Source organism: Bombina bombina, chromosome 1, assembly GCF_027579735.1.
Source record: "Bombina bombina isolate aBomBom1 chromosome 1, aBomBom1.pri, whole genome shotgun sequence".
Taxonomy (NCBI): domain Eukaryota; kingdom Metazoa; phylum Chordata; class Amphibia; order Anura; family Bombinatoridae; genus Bombina; species Bombina bombina.
In genome coordinates this window covers 93,263,899-93,281,581 of record NC_069499.1, presented here as the reverse complement: position 1 = coordinate 93,281,581, position 17,683 = coordinate 93,263,899, and the positions used below count along the sequence as shown (strand labels likewise).

General features: G+C 41.9%; 1 protein-coding gene across 1 annotated transcript in view; it reads left to right on the top strand.

Moving 5' to 3' along the window:
• PPP4R4 (protein phosphatase 4 regulatory subunit 4) overlaps positions 1–17,683 on the top strand; it is a 649,956-nt gene that overhangs the window by 460,409 nt on the left and 171,864 nt on the right. The window contains exons 7-8 of the mRNA XM_053697518.1: positions 3,863–3,984; positions 15,837–15,959. Of these exons, the coding sequence (XP_053553493.1) occupies positions 3,863–3,984; positions 15,837–15,959 (245 nt within the window). The remainder of the gene's footprint in view (positions 1–3,862; positions 3,985–15,836; positions 15,960–17,683) is intronic.

Here is a 17,683-nt window from a genome sequence, read left to right as displayed (position 1 = left end):
CCTATTGACTGTTGCAATCAGCCAATAGGATTGAGCTTGCATTCTATTGGTTGATTGGAATAGCCAAGGGGTTTAGGGGTTAATACATTTATTTAGTGGCGGTGGGGTCCGGGAGCGGCGGGATAGGGGTTAATAGCTTTATTAAAGTTGCGGTGGGCTCCGGGAGCGGTGGGATAGGGGTTAATACATTTATTTAGGTTGCGGCAGGGTCCGGGAGTGGCGGGATAGGGGTTAATACTTTTATTTAGTTGCGTCAGGGTCCGGAAGCAGCGGGATAGGGGTTAAACATTTTAGTATAGTGGTGGTGTTTAGTGACAGGGTATAAATAAAGTTGGGAAAAAGCCAAATAGCAGCGAGATCGATGACTGTTAGTTAACAACAGTCCGCTGCTCATCGCCCCGTACTTGGTGTGCTGCTTTTTGCCGTTTTTTTTTATAAATATGGAGATCGTATTTAGGTCCGCGGCCGCAATGTTAGGCGATGTTAGGCAAGCGTATTGGTCCCGGCGAATGCAGCACAGTTGACGGCTTAATAGATATGCCTCATGGACTGGACTCTCACCACCTTTTGAAAGAAAACAAAATTTATGCTTAGCTGATAAATTAATTTATTTCATGGTGGTGAGAGTCCACTAGACACACCCATTTTCTTTGTTTACTTAATTAATTTTTCTGGCAGCATTTCTAGTTTGTACTTCATTTTCAATACTTTGTCCTTTCCTACCTTTCTGCTTCTCCTTTCTTGGCTATGCATCAGACTAGAATACTAGAGAGGTGGGGTATATTAAGTGTTCTTATAACTTTGGGAATCTTTGCCTCCTCCTAGTAGCCAGAAGTTGAATCCCAGGAGTAATTGCTCAAGGACTATTACCACCATGAAATAAATTAATTTATCAGGTAAGCTTAATTTTTGTTCAATGATAAACCTTGATTGTACATTTAATATGTATATCATTTACATACTTTTTTGCATATACTATACATGTGTTCATTGTGCATATATTCAAGCATTAACACTTTACTTCAGGTCTCCAAAGTGCTAAATTTTATATCACTATTAGGTTTTGTATTTGAGCACAACACTTAACTCACCACTAGTAATATGAGTGATAATAGCGCACCCTGCACTATCCATTCAAAGTATAGGGCAATCTATATAAATGTTGTGTTAAGATTATCTGGTAATCCTTTTCTTTTTTTTAATCACTGACTTGTAACATCAGATTGTGGGTGCTATTTTTAGCCTATCTGGGCCTAAATAGCCCCTGGGGAGAACAGTGATTTATATGACAAGTATATTTCTTTAGGCCTGATAACATATAACTTTATAATTGAGTAATCCAGCATTCACATTTTAAACTAAAAAAAATCTGATTTCTAAGTGATGACACAGTATAGGGTTGCATGTGATTAATTTGCTGTATAATAGGTCCAGAAGAATTCTATGAGACATAGAGGAAATCATACTTGCTTAAAAGGATGTGAATTCCAAAAATGTTCTTTCATTATTCAGAGAGTACATACAGTTTTAAACAACCAAGCATACCAAGGTAGGCTCAGTAGCTGGTAGCTAGCTGCTGACTGGAGGTTGCACATAAATACTTCTTATCATTGATTTCCCAATCTGTTCAGCTAGCTCCCAGTAGTGCATTGTTGCTCCTTTAATATAGGATACCAAGAGAATTAAGCAAATTAGATAATACAGGGAGTGCAGAATTATTAGGCAAATGAGTATTTTGACCACATCATCCTCTTTATGCATGTTGTCTTATTCCAAGCTGTATAGGCTCGAAAGCCTACTACCAATTAAGCATATTAGGTGATGTGCATCTCTGTAATGAGAAGGGGTGTGGTCTAATGACATCAACACCCTATATCAGGTGTGCATAATTATTAGGCAACTTCCTTTCCTTTGGCAAAATGGGTCAAAAGAAGGACTTGACAGGCTCAGAAAAGTCAAAAATAGTGAGATATCTTGCAGAGGGATGCAGCACTCTTAAAATTGCAAAGCTTCTGAAGCGTGATCATCGAACAATCAAGCGTTTCATTCAAAATAGTCAACAGGGTCGCAAGAAGCGTGTGGAAAAACCAAGGCGCAAAATAACTGCCCATGAACTGAGAAAAGTCAAGCGTGCAGCTGCCAAGATGCCACTTGCCACCAGATTGGCCATATTTCAGAGCTGCAACATCACTGGAGTGCCCAAAAGCACAAGGTGTGCAATACTCAGAGACATGGCCAAGGTAAGAAAGGCTGAAAGACGACCACCACTGAACAAGACACACAAGCTGAAACGTCAAGACTGGGCCAAGAAATATCTCAAGACTGATTTTTCTAAGGTTTTATGGACTGATGAAATGAGAGTGAGTCTTGATGGGCCAGATGGATGGGCCCGTGGCTGGATTGGTAAAGGGCAGAGAGCTCCAGTCCGACTCAGACGCCAGCAAGGTGGAGGTGGAGTACTGGTTTGGGCTGGTATCATCAAAGATGAGCTTGTGGGGCCTTTTCGGGTTGAGGATGGAGTCAAGCTCAACTCCCAGTCCTACTGCCAGTTTCTGGAAGACACCTTCTTCAAGCAGTGGTACAGGAAGAAGTCTGCATCCTTCAAGAAAAACATGATTTTCATGCAGGATAAAGCTCCATCACACGCGTCCAAGTACTCCACAGCGTGGCTGGCAATAAAGGGTATAAAAGAAGAAAATCTAATGACATGGCCTCCTTGTTCACCTGATCTGAACCCCATTGAGAACCTGTGGTCCATCATCAAATGTGAGATTTACAAGGAGGGAAAACAGTACACCTCTCTGAACAGTGTCTGGGAGGCTGTGGTTGCTGCTGCACGCAATGTTGATGGTGAACAGATCAAAACACTGAGAGAATCCATGGATGGCAGGCTTTTGAGTGTCCTTGCAAAGAAAGGTGGCTATATTGGTCACTGATTTGTTTTTGTTTTGTTTTTGAATGTCAGAAATGTATATTTGTGAATGTTGAGATGTTATATTGGTTTCACTGGTAAAAATAAATAATTGAAATGGGTATATATTTGTTTTTTGTTAAGTTGCCTAATAATTATGCACAGTAATAGTCACCTGCACACACAGATATCCCCCTAAAATAGCTATAACTAAAAACAAACTAAAAACTACTTCCAAAACTATTCAGCTTTGATATTAATGAGTTTTTTGGGTTCATTGAGAACATGGTTGTTGTTCAATAATAAAATTAATCCTCAAAAATACAACTTGCCTAATAATTCTGCACTCCCTGTAGAAGTAAATTGGAAAGTTGTTAAAAATTGTATACTTTTGAGTTTCATGCCCTTTAATTGCCATGTTAGATTGTGTCATAGTTAAAGGGGCAGTCTAGTATAAATTAAACTTTCATTATTCAGATAGGACTTTTCATTTTAATCAACTTTCCAATTTACTTTTATCATCTAATTTGCTTTTTTCTCTTGGTATTCTTAGTTTAAACTAAACATAGGTAGGCTCATATGCTAATTTCTAAGCCTTTGAGGGCTTTTTAAATCTCTTTATAACACAAAGTGACAGAAAGTACATGTGGGCCATATAGATAACACTGTGTTCAGGCACAGGGGGTTATTTAAGATTTAGCAAAATACAATGCTAAATTTAAGACAATAGATAATAAACAGTCACAGTCATGTGATCAGGGGGCTGGAAGAAGGTTCCTAGATACAAGGTAATCACAGAGGTAAAAAGTGTATTAATATAACTGTGTTGGTTATGCAAAACTGGGGAATGGGTAATAAAGGGATTATCTATCTTTTAAAACAATAACAATTCTATGGTAGACTGTCCCTTTAAATCTGTTGTTGGTGTTAATGCCATTTCCTTTGTTGCAGGACAGAACTAACAAAAACATCAGTTCTACCTGAGCTAGTGGAATTAGCTCAAGATGAAAGCAGCAGCGTTCGTCTGGCTGCCTTTGAAACATTGGTGAATTTACTTGTGATGTTTGATCACGGTAAGTTTACTGTATAAGGACCGTTAATGTTAAAGATATATAAATTATTCCATAGAAAAACAAACTGGAAGTATTCTTTATACCTGAACATAACTGTTTCATATGGAGTTTAAGACACACATTTCAATATCCAACCAGAAAGAACTGGCATTCTATGAATCTAAATAATTAATAAAACAATTGATTTTATCTAATGCTGACAGTGGATAAGACATTGGTGTGAAATAAGACATCAATGAATTATTGATCTACTAGTCCTAAAGCCCGTTTGCACAGTCCATTTTTTGCAGTACAGCGGTCCCACCGCTTGCTCTCTCTCTTCCCCTCTCTTTTGTGCTCTCTCCCCCTCTCTTTTGTGCTCTCTCCCACTCTCTTTTGCACTCTCCCCCCCCCCCTCTTTTTTGTGCTCTCTCCCCCTCTCTTTTGCACTTTCTCGCTCCACCTCTCTTTTGCACTCTCTCTCCCTTTCTCTTTTACTCTCTCTCCCCCCTCTCTTTTGCTCTCTCTCCCCCCTCTTTTGCGTGCTCTCTCTCCCCCTCTCTTTTGCGCTCTCTCTCTTTCCCCTCTCTTTTGCTCTCTCTCTCTCTCTCACCCTATCTTTTGCGCTCTCTCTCTCCCCCTCTCTTTTGCGCTCTCTGTCTCCCCCTCTCTTTTGCGCTCTCTCCCCCTCTCTTTTGCGCTCTCTCTCTCCCCCTCTCCAGGGCCGTCTTTAATATTGACTGGACTCTGGTCGAAAACTTTCTTGGGCCCCACCCCATGCAATTTCGCTCTCCACCCCAACATCCCAAAAAACAACTAAATCAATTTTTTTATTTATTATTAGCCCAGCAGTGGCTTATCCACTGCTGAGCTAATCATTTAAAAAAAATGAAATAAATTGCAATATGTTAAACTGGACCTAAGCAGTACTAATAAGTAAATAAATATATAAATTCCTCCACTGTGGATTCATTTAATATTCTTTTGAATGTGATTCTGGTGTGAGGTTAGTTGGTTAAAGAGATTTAGGGCAGCCAACATGAGCAAAGCATGGTAAAGACTGAGGAGGAAGCATGGAGGTGCAGTTTAAGTTTACTGACTGGAATAGCAGAACTACTATGGGAAGCTGTAAAATCTGAGACAGAGAGAAAACAAAAACTATAAAAATAAACCTTACATTAATGTGTGAAGTATCAGCATGACACTATACATCAGCCACAGCAGCACATGTCACGTCTTTGCTAGGAACAAGTTCCCTCTCACCTTACACTAGACAATGCTGCATGGGGAGGGGTGTGTGTGCACTCACTTATTCTTCCCACTGACACCTTTCTACAAAGCACTGTTCCCCTAACAAACTTCAGTTAGTTGATCTTAGGGCCACAGCAGAAAGAGCAGGGCTAAGGGGACCAGCAGACTGGATGCTGTCTGTCCAAGGCTCCATGGATACAGTGTGAGATGAGTCACACAGCCTCAAGATTGAAGAGAGCAGTGTATGCAGCTGCACAGATGCTCAAATCCTCACGTGCTTGCTGCTCCAGCTTTCTGCTGCATGCGTCTACAGTCAGCCCTACCCAGAAACAATCCCCACCACCAGTGGTAACCCCAGTAGGACCTTTTATGATGCAGTGGGAATGGCTGGATGCTGAGTTAGGGCTTTGCATTCAGTGCTGCACAGTGCACATCTAAAACAGCACATGGCAATAGCTTGGCATATCACATGATACTGGCATGGTCTGGCACAGTTTAAAATAAAATATATAAGCAGAGTACTTTTGACTGTGACAGTGTTAGGACTGAATGTGTGTGTTCCCCATGTCAAATCAGCAGTCTCTTGGGCCCCTCAACAGAAACTGGGCCCTGGGCAGCTGCCCCTTTTGCCCTGTGTTAAAGACGGTCCTGCCCCTCTCTTTTGCGCTCTCTCCCCCTCTCTTTTGCGCTCTCTCCCCCCCCCTCTATTTTGAGCTCTCTCTTTCTTTTGCGCTCTCTCTCCCCCCTCTCTTTTGCTCTGTCTCTCTTTCCCTTTTTTTTCTCTCTCCATCCCTCTCTTTTGCTCTCTCTCTCCTCCCTCTATTTTGCTCTCTCCCCCCTCTCTTTTGCTCTGTCTCTCTCCCCTCTCTTTTGCTCTCTCTCTCCATCCCTCTTTTTTGCTCGCTCGCTCTCTCTCCCCCTCTCTATTGCTCTCTCTCCCCCTCTCTTTTGCTCTCTCTCCCCCCTCTATTTCTCTCTCTCTCACCCTCTCTATTGCTCTCTCTCCCCCCTCTCTTTTGCTCTCTCTCCCCCTCTCTTTTTCTCTCTCTTCCCTCTATTTTGCTCTCTCTCCATCCCTCTCTTTTGCTCTTTCTCTTCCCCTCTCTATTGCTCTCTCTCCCCCCTCTCTTTTGCTCTCCCCCCTCTCCCCCCTCTCTTTTGCTCTCTCTCTTCCCCTCTCTTTTGCTCTCTCTCCCCCTCTCTTTTTCTCTCTCTTCCCTCTATTTTGCTCTCTCTCCATCCCTATCTTTTGCTCTTTCTCTTCCCCTCTCTATTGCTCTCTCTCCCCCCTCTCTTTTGCTCTCCCCCCTCTCCCCCCTCTCTTTTGCTCTCCCCCCTCTCTTTTGCTCTCTCTCTTCCCCTCTCTTTTGCTCTCTCTCTTTCCTCCTCTTATTTTCTCTCTCACCCTCTCTTTTGCTCTCTCTCTCCCACCTCTCTTTTTCTCTCTCTTCCCTCTATTTCTCCAACATTGGTGTGTCCGGTCCACGGCGTCATCCATAACTTGTGGGAATATTCTCTTCCCCAACAGGAAATGGCAAAGAGCACAGCAAAAGCTGTCCATATAGTCCCTCCTAGGCTCCGCTCACCCCAGTCATTCTCTTTGCCGTTGCACAGGCAACATCTCCACGGAGATGGTGAAGAGTATGTGGTGATTAGTTGTAGTTTTTTATTCTACTATCAAGAGTTTGTTATTTTAAAATAGTGCTGGTATGTACTATTTACTCTGAAACAGAAAAAGATGAAGAGTTCTGTTTGTGAGAGGAATATGATTTTAGCAGCAGTAACTAAAATCGTTTGCTGTTTCCACATAGGACTGTTGAGATGAAATAACTTCAGTTGGGGGAAACAGTTAGCAGACTTTTCTGCTTAAGGTATGACTAGCCATTTTTCTAACAAGACTGTGTAATGCTGCAAGGCTGTCATTCCCCTCATGGGGACCGGTAAGCCATTTTCTTAATCAAACAGAATAAAGGGCTTAATGTGGGCTATAAAACTGGTAGACATTTTTATGGGCAAGATCGATTGCTTTATTTGGGCTTTTTATAAAGATTGATGTTGATATTCACACTTATAAAATTTGGGGAATGTTTTTTTTAACGTCAGGCACTGGTTTAGACACCTTTTCAGTCAGGAAGGACCTTCCCTGTAGTAGGCTGAGCCTCATTTTCGCGCCATTACTGCGCAGTTTCTTTTGAGAGCAGGACATGCAGCTGCATGTGTGTGGGTCTGAAAGTATTTGAAAAGGTTCCTAGAAGGCTTCATTTGGTATCGTATACCCCCTGGGTTTGGTAAAGTCGCAGCAAAGGCTGTAGCTGGGACTGTAGAGGGGTTAAAACTTTAACCGGCTCCGGTTTCTTCATTTTAAGGGTTAAAGGTCTCATATTTGGGGTGCAATGCTTTGAATGCTTTAAGACACTGTGGTGAAAATTTGGTTAAATTTGAACAATTCCTTCATAGTTTTTCACATATTCAGTAATAAAGTGTGCACTGTTTAAAATTTAAAGAGACAGTAACGGTTTTGTTTAAAAACGTTTTTTGTACTTTATTGACAAGTTTAAGCCTGTTTAACATGTCTGTGCCTTCAGATAAGCTATGTTCTGTATGTATGGAAGCCAATGTGTCTCCCCCTTCAAAATTGTGTGATAATTGTGCCATAGCGTCCAAACAAAGTAAGGACAGTACTGCCACAGATAGTAAAGTTGCCCAAGATGATTCATCAGATGAAGGGAGTAGACATAGTTCTACATCATCTCCTTCTGTGTCTACACCAGTTTTGCCCACGCAGGAGGCCCCTAGTACTTCTAGCGCGCCAATGCTTATTACTATGCAACAATTGACGGCAGTAGTTGATAACTCCATAGCAAATATTTTATCCAAAATGCCTGCATATCAGAGAAAGCGCGATTGCTCTGTTTTAAACACTGTAGAGCAGGAGGGCGCTGATGATAATTGCTCTGTCATACCCTCACACCAATCTGAAGGGGCCGTGAGGGAGGTTTTGTCAGATGGGGAAATTTCAGATTCAGGTAGAATTTCTCAACAGGCAGAACCTGATGTTGTGACATTTAAATTTAAATTAGAGCATCTCCGCGCACTGCTTAAGGAGGTGCTATCTACTCTGGATGATTGTGACAACCTGGTCATTCCAGAAAAATTGTGCAAGATGGACAAGTTCCTAGAGGTTCCGGTGTACCCCGACGCTTTTCCTATACCCAAGCGGGTGGCGGACATAGTGAATAAGGAGTGGGAGAAGCCCGGCATACCTTTTGTTCCCCCTCCTATATTTAAGAAATTATTTCCTATGGTCGACCCCAGAAAGGACTTATGGCAGACAGTCCCTAAGGTCGAGGGGGCAGTTTCTACACTAGCCAAGCGCACTACTATTCCTATCGAGGATAATTGTGCTTTCAAAGATCCTATGGATAAAAAATTGGAGGGTTTGCTTAAAAAGATTTTTGTACAGCAAGGTTACCTCCTGCAACCTATTTCGTGAATTATTCCTGTCACTACAGCAGCGTGGTTCTGGTTCGAAGAACTAGAAAAGTTGCTCAGTAGAGAGACTCCGTATGAGGAGGTTATGGACAGAGTTCACGCACTTAACTTAGCTAATTCCTTTATTTTAGATGCCGCTTTGCAGTTAGCTAGATTAGCAGCGAAAAATTCTGGGTTTGTAATTGTGGCGCGCAGAGCGCTCTGGCTAAAGTCTTGGTCAGCGGATGTATCTTCCAAGACAAAATTGCTTAATATCCCTTTCAAGGGTAAAACTCTTTTTGGGCCAGAATTGAAAGAGATTATCTCAGACATCAGTGGGGGTAAGGGCCACGCCCTCCCACAAGATAGGCCTTTCAAGGCCAAGAATAAGTCTAATTTTCGTTCCTTTCGCAATTTCAGGAACGGACCGGCCTCCAACTCTGCAGCCTCTAGACAAGAGGGTAATGCTTCGCAAACCAAACCAGCTTGGAAACCAATGCAAGGCTGGAACAAGGGTAAGCAGGCCAAGAAACCTGCTGCTGCTAACAAGACAGCATGAAGGAGTAGCCCCCGATCCGGGACCGGATCTAGTAGGGGGCAGACTCTCTCTCTTCGCTCAGGCTTGGGCAAGAGATGTTCAGGATCCCTGGGCACTAGAAATAGTTTCTCAGGGTTATCTTCTGGAATTCAAGGAACTACCCCCAAGGGGAAGGTTCCACATGTCTCACTTATCCTCAAACCAAATAAAGAGACAGGCATTCTTACATTGTGTAGAAGACCTGTTAAAAATGGGAGTGATACACCCAGTTCCAACCGTGGAACAAGGAATGGGGTTTTACTCAAATCTGTTTGTGGTTCCCAAAATCGTTCAAAATGGAATCCATTCGAACGATTTTACCTACAATCCAGGAGGGTCAATTTATGACTACCGTGGATCTAAAGGATGCGTATCTACATATTCCTATCCACAAAGATCATCATCAGTTCCTAAGGTTCGCCTTTCTGGACAAACATTACCAGTTTGTGGCTCTCCCATTCGGGCTATCCACTGCTCCAAGGATTTTCACAAAGGTACTCGGGTCCCTTCTAGCAGTTCTAAGACCAAGGGGCATTGCAGTGGCACCTTACTTGGACAACATTCTGATACAAGCGTCGTCTCTTTCAAAGGCAAAGGCTCACATAGACATCGTTCTGGCCTTTCTCAGATCTCACGGATGGAAAGTGAACATAGAAAAAAGTTCCCTGTCTCCGTCGACAAGAGTTCCTTTCTTGGGGACAATAATAGATTCTTTAGAAATGAAGATTTTCCTGACAGATGTCAGAAAGTCGAAACTTCTAAACGCTTTTCAAGTTCTTCACTCTGTTCCACGACCTTCCATAGCTCAGTGCATGGAAGTAGTAGGGTTGATGGTTGCAGCAATGGACATAGTTCCTTTTGCGCGAATTCATCTAAGACCATTACAACTGTGCATGCTGAAACAGTGGAATGGGGACTATACAGACTTGTCTCCAGTGATTCAAGTAGATCAGAAGACCAGAGACTCACTCCGTTGGTGGCTAACCCAGGATCACCTGTCCCAGGGAATGAGCTTCCGCAGACCAGAGTGGGTCATTGTCACGACCGACGCCAGTCTAGTGGGCTGGGGCGCGGTCTGGGACTCCCTGAAAGCTCAGGGGCTATGGTCTCGGGAAGAGTCTCTTCTCCCGATAAACATTCTGGAACTGAGAGCGATATTCAATACTCTCAGGGCTTGGCCTCAACTAGCAAAGGCCAGATTCAAAAGATTCCAATCAGACAACATGACGACTGTTGCTTACATCAACCATCAGGGGGGAACAAGGAGTTCCCTGGCGATGAGAGAAGTGACCAAAATCATAAAATGGGCGGAGGATCACTCCTGCCACCTATCTGCGATCCACATCCCAGGAGTGGAAAACTGGGAGGCGGATTATCTGAGTCGTCAGACATTCCATCCGGGGGAGTGGGAACTCCACCCGGAGATATTTGCCCAGTTGACTCAATTATGGGGCATTCCAGACATGGATCTGATGGCGTCTCGTCAGAACTTCAAGGTTCCTTGCTACGGGTCCAGATCCAGGGATCCCAAGGCGACTCTAGTGGATGCATTAGTAGCGCCTTGGACCTTCAACCTAGCTTATGTGTTTCCACCGTTTCCTCTCATTCCCAGGCTGGTAGCCAGGATCAAGCAGGAGAGGGCCTCGGTGATCTTGATAGCTCCTGCGTGGCCACGCAGGACTTGGTATGCAGACCTGGTGAATATGTCATCGGCTCCACCATGGAAGCTACCTTTGAGACAGGATCGTCTAGTACAGGGTCCATTCGAACATCCAAATCTAGTTTCCCTCCAGCTAACGGCTTGGAAATTGAACGCTTGATTTTATCTAAGCGTGGGTTTTCGGATTCTGTAATAGATACTCTGGTACAAGCCAGAAAACCTGTAACTAGAAAAATTTACCATAAAATATGGAAAAGATATATCTGTTGGTGTGAATCCAAGGGATTCTCATGGAGTAAGATCAAAATTCCTAGGATCCTTTCCTTTCTCCAAGAAGGTTTGGATAAAGGATTATCAGCGAGTTCTCTAAAGGGACAGATTTCTGCTTTATCTGTCTTGTTACACAAATGACTGGCAGCTGTGCCTGATGTTCAAGCTTTTGTTCAGGCTTTGGTCAGGATCAAGCCTGTTTACAGACCTTTGACTCCTCCCTGGAGTCTGAATTTAGTTCTTTCAGTTCTTCAAGGGGTTCCGTTTGAACCTCTACATTCCATAGATATCAAGATGTTATCTTGGGAAGTTCTGTTTTTGGTTGCAATTTCTTCTGCTAGAAGAGTTTCTGAGTTATCTGCTTTGCAGTGTAATCCGCCCTATCTGGTGTTCCATTCAGATAAGGTTGTTTTGCGTACTAAACCTGGTTTCCTTCCAAAGGTTGTTTCCAACAAGAATATTAACCAGGAAATAGTTGTGCCTTCTTTGTGTCCGAATCCAGTTTCAAAGAAGGAACGTTTGTTACACAATTTAGATGTAGTTTGTGCTTTAAAGTTCTATTTAGAAGCAACAAAGGATTTCAGACAAACGTCTTCTCTGTTTGTCGTTTATTCTGGCAAGAGGAGAGGTCAAAAAGCTACTGCTACCTCTCTTTCCTTTTGGCTGAAAAGCATCATCCAATTGGCTTACGAGACTGCCGGACGGCAGCCTCCTGAACGCATCACAGCTCACTCTACTAGGGCTGTGGCTTCCACATGGGCCTTCAAGAACGAGGCTTCTGTTGATCAGATATGTAAGGCAGCGACTTGGTCTTCCCTGCACACTTTTGCCAAATTCTACAAATTTGATACTTTTGCTTCTTCGGAGGCTATTTTTGGGAGAAAGGTTTTGCAAGCCGTGGTGCCTTCTGTTTAGGTAACCTGATTGGCTCCCTCCCTTCATCCGTGTCCTAAAGCTTTGGTATTGGTTCCCACAAGTTATGGATGACGCCGTGGACCGGACACAACAATGTTGGAGAAAACAGAATTTATGCTTACCTGATAAATTACTTTCTCCAACGGTGTGTCCGGTCCGCGGCCCGCCCTGGTTTTTTAATCAGGTTTGATGAATTTCTCTTTTTAACTACAGTCACCACGGCACCTTATGGTTTCTCCTGTTTTTTCTCCTGTCCGTCGGTCGAATTACTGGGGTGGGCGGAGCCTAGGAGGGACTATATGGACAGCTTTTGCTGTGCTCTTTGCCATTTCCTGTTGGGGAAGAGAATATTCCCACAAGTTATGGATGACGCCGTGGACCGGACACACCGTTAGAGAAAGTAATTTATCAGGTAAGCATAAATTCTGTTTTTGCTCTTTCCCCTCTATGTTGCTCTCTCTCCCCCCTCTCTTCTGCTCTCCCCCCTCTCTTTAGCTCTTTCCTATCTCTTTTTGTCTCTCCCCTTCTCTTTCTATTTCTCTCCCCTCTCTCTTGCGCCGACTGCGCCCGGCCACGTCCGGCCACACCCATTCACGCCCACGCTCCCGTCAAGCCATTCCCACTTTCGCCACACCGACGCAAACTACATGTCAGGTAAGGCCAGGTGTGTTTGTCCTCATGCAGTCTCTACTGCTCATGACAGCTTCGGACAAACACACTTGGCCTTTTATAATATAGGATAATCACAAAGGTAGTGAATCCCAGAGGCAGAGGCAGTCTTTTGGTCACAGTTTATTAAGAAGAAGTTGGAGTTTACAGGGGCATCTATTTAGACTTTCAGCATGGGAGCAAGCTAGCCATGTCTTCAATCCTTCTCTGAGCCCTAGTCTGTTAAACAAGCTTCTTGCACTATTAAATAATTTGTAGCATTGCTAATGCTTTACAGAAATAGTACAAGTACCTATTTTACATTTAGGTGTTCTGGACACTATATTGTAGCCTTTCAGCCTGCTTGCCAGTGCTTGCTACTTTGTCCTGCTTGGCAATACTTGGCATGTATGTGCTTCTGTGTCTTTTTTAGGGCCAGATTACAAGTGAAACGGTATTTAACGCTCCCACTCTTGCACTAACTCTGCTAGAAGTAAGCTTTTTGCACACATCGCTTTGCGATCGTATTACAAGTTGAAAGTAAACTGCGCTCGCATGATCGCTAACACGATGCGTGCAAAAAGCCGAAGTTAGGATATTGCGCACACGTTAACGCATTCCCCCATAGAAGTCAACGGAGCAAATAAAGTGGAAAAAACCTAATACCCTACTCGCGCACAAACCTGATCGCATATTCTCAAGTGTACTAACCCGACATGAAAATATGAATATTTCACATAGAAGAAATATGTTCTATTTATTCATAAATACATATTTCTACATATATCTGATGGTAATTTGGTACACAATATATCTATACCTATAGGTACCCTGGTTCAATTGCTTGGTAACACAAATTGCTAATCAGCCAATCGCATGGCAGCAACTAAATGCATTTAGGCATCAAGACGTGGTGAAGACAACTTGCTGAAGTTCAAACTCAGCATCAGAATGGGGAAGAAAGGAGATTTAAGTGACTTTGAACGTGGCATGCTTGTTGGTGTCAGACGGGCTGAGTATTTCAAAATCTGCTGAAGGGATTTTCACGCGCAACCATCTCTAGGTTTTACAGAGAATGGTCTGAAAAAGAGAAAAAATTCAGTGAGCGGCAGTTGTGTGGACGAAAATGCCTTGTTGATGTCAGAGGTCAGAGGAGAATGGGCAGACTGGTTTGAGATAGAAAGGCAACGGTAACTCAAATAACCACTCGTTACAACCAAGGTATGCAGAATACCATCTCTGAACGCACAACACGCCGAACCTTGAAGAAGATGGGCTACAGCCGCAGAAGACCACACCGGGTGCCACTCCTGGGGCCCAAAATGTGCCAAGAAAGTATCCCTCACACCATTACTCCACCACCAGCTTGAACCATTGATACAAGGCAGGATGGATCCATGTTTTCAGGTTGTTTATGCCAAATTCTGACCCTACCATCTGAATGTTGCAGCTGAAATCCAGACTCATCAGACCAGGCAACGTTCTTCCAATCTTCTATTGTCCAATTTTGGTGAGCCTGTGCGAAATGTAGCCTCAGTTTCCTGTTCTTTGCTGACAGGAGTGGCACCCGGTGTGGTCTTCTGCTGCAGTAGCCCATCTGCTTTAAGGTTCGACGTGTTGTGCATTCAGAGATGGTATTCTGCATACCTTGGTTGTAATGAGTGGTTATTTGAGTTACTGTTGCCTTTCTATCTCAAACCAGTCTGCCCATTCTCCTTTGACCTCTGACATCAACAAGGCATTTTCGTCCCCACAACTGCCGCTCACTGGATATTTTCTCTTTATCAGACCATTCTCTGTAAACCCTAGAGATGGTTGTGCGTGAAAATCCCAGTAGATCACCAGTTTTTTTAAATACTTAAACCAGCCCATCTGGCACCAATAACCATGCCACGTTCAAAGTCACTTAAATCCCCTTTCTTCCCCATTCTGATGCTCGGTTTGAACTTCAGCAAGTCGTCTTCACCACATCTAGATGCCTAAATGCATTGAGTTGCTACCATGTGATTGGCTGATTAGCAATTTGTGTTACCAAGCAATTGAACAGGTTTACCTAATAAAGTGGCCGGTGAGTGTATGTATACATATGTATTATGTATTTTACTGTATATTTACTGTACATATTACACATTCCAATGTTCTTCAGATACAGGAAAATACAAAACATAATTTTTATTTTAAATATATTTTTCTATTCTATTCTAGTTTACGCTTGAGCGAAAGCGCTAAATAGTGTGCCACTTGTAATCTAGCACTATAGATACATAAGCGATCAAGTTGTCATAATATCAGTTTACCAAAATAAGCTGCAGTACAATAGTTATTTTACACCAGAAATAGCTGCAATCACATTTAAACTCTTTTGATTTTTTTTCCTCATACCTCCCTTGTTGTCAGATAAAATGTTTTTAAACTCTTGATTTCTTCCTCATATACAGATCATACTTTACCTAAGATTACCCTGCTTTATGCTGTCATTCTTTTCATACAACAGATTAAAACACAAGTCATTTCTACAAACCATGCACCTGCCACAGTTTACGTAGGCTGAAAATATGCTGTGCTACATCACAGTGGAAGCAAACATTGTTACCTCAGGGTTACTACATAGCAACAAATCTTTTCTAAAATGAGTAATCAAAATCAAGTCATGCAAAAATGAAGCAGCCGTCTTGTATTGATAGTTCTCAAGTAATAGCTATAATTACAACAGCAACTGTATCCTATTCCTAATGTTGCTATTGACAGCTGGTTGCTAAGATCTGTTTGGAGTCATCCCATTTTTGGTTCAGCAACCTGGGTAGCGCTTGCTGATTGGTGGCTTCATACTGTATATGCTCTATCTGAATCATGAAAGAAAACATTTGGGTTTTATATCCCTTTAACCTGGCTTGCCATAGTGAACAGAGGCAAGGAGCTGATATGTACATTGGGAGCTGCTGCTAAAATGAAATTATATTGTAATATTTACATATGCAACAACTTACAGGTTTGCAATGTAATAACTAAGCAGAAAAAAAAATATTCTATATTTAAACATTTTTCCATTTCATTCCAATGTGTTTCTTATTTTGGTTGCAGATGATAGAAGTCAGATTGTTCTTCCTTTAGTGAAGTCATTTTGTGAAAAGTCGTTTAAAACAGATGACTCTGCCCTTGCTTCTCTGTCTTTGCAATTAGGAAAACTCTGCCATGGCTTACAAGGTATTATTATTATTTGTATTGTTATTATTGCTAGTGCTATACAAGGGTGAAATTGATGTACCATTAAAACAAAAGAGAACATGTTTTGCTGTTTAGTCTTTTTTTTATTTTTCATTCTTTAATATTTTTATTGAGGATTTGACTGAAGATAAATCAAAATGACAAACAATATATGTCACATCTGATCAGTCAGGAATAATGATACAAACATTTGACCATTATCAAAACAACAGTAACCGATACAATACAGATGTAGGGAAAAGGTACAGGTGTAGGGGAAAACATAATTAACTGGCCATGTAAATGTTGTCATCAAAATTATGCAGACACAAATTCTTTCCATCTTATTTTTTGTAAGTGACAATAACAACATATTACCAAGTATACACCTCACATTTTATATATTAAGTATTCAGGAATCCCTAAAGGTATACCAAAAAAATTATGAATGGAGACGCACCCCAAATGAAAATTAATGGCCACTGTTGGACCACTTGGCTAGAGTGGCAGAATAGAGTGATTCATTGGGGGATATTGCTAAAGGGCCACTTTTTGACCCAGTTTAATAAATGGAACTTGGGCCTAGTAAAGTAGAAAGACAAGCATTATAAACTTAGGACCAAGTAGGTTCCAATCTATGTTCAGGAAGGACGCAGAAACATACATAAATTATGGTGTTAGATGATGTTAATTAACTTTCTATATGGGCCTATTTATACAGTCCAACAGGAACAGTATTTCTCTTGTAAGGTGTATCCAGTCCACGGATCATCCATTACTTGTGGGATATTCTCCTTCCCAACAGGAAGTTGCAAGAGGATCACCCACAGCAGAGCTGCTATATAGCTCCTCCTCTAACTGCCATACCCAGTCATTCTCTTGCAACTCTCAACATAGCTGGAGGTAGTAAGAGGAAAGTGGTGTAATATAGTTAGTTTTTTCTTCAATCAAAAGTTTATTGTTTTTAAATGGTACCGGAGTTGTACTATTTTATCTCAGGCAGCATTTAGAAGAAGAATCTGCCTGCGTTTTTTTATGATCTTAGCAGAAGTAACTAAGACTAAAACTAAGTTTTTCTAGGGATGGAATTGCTAGAAAATGCTGCTGATACCTTATTAATGTAAGTTAAGCCTAAATACAGTGATTTAATAACGACTAGTATCAGGCTTGCTATCAGACGTATATACTCTCATTAATTTGCAATATAAAATGTTTGCTGGCATGTTTAATCGTTTTTATATATGCTTTGGTGATAAAACTTATTGGGGCCTAGTTTTTTCCACATGGCTGGCTTGATTTTTGACCAGAAACAGTTTCCTGAGGCTTTCCACTGTTGTAATATGAGTGGGAGGGGCCTATTTTAGCGCTTTTTTTGCGCAGTTAAAATTACAGACAGAGACATTCAGCTTCCCTCAGCAGTCCCCTGCATGCTATAGGACATCTCTGAAGGGCTCAAAAGGCTTCAAAAGTTGTGTATTGAGGAAGGTAAAGCCACAGTGGAGCTGTGGCAGTTGTTGTGACTGTTTAAAAACGTTTGTTAATCCGTTTTTTGTATTAAGGGGTTAATCATCCATTTGCAAGTGGGTGCAATACTCTGCTAACTTGTTACATACACTGTAAAAATTTTGTTAGTTTAACTGCCTTTTTTCACTGTTATTTCAAATTTTGGCAAAATTTGTTTCTCTTAAAGGCACAGTAACGTTTTTTATATTGCTTGTTAACTT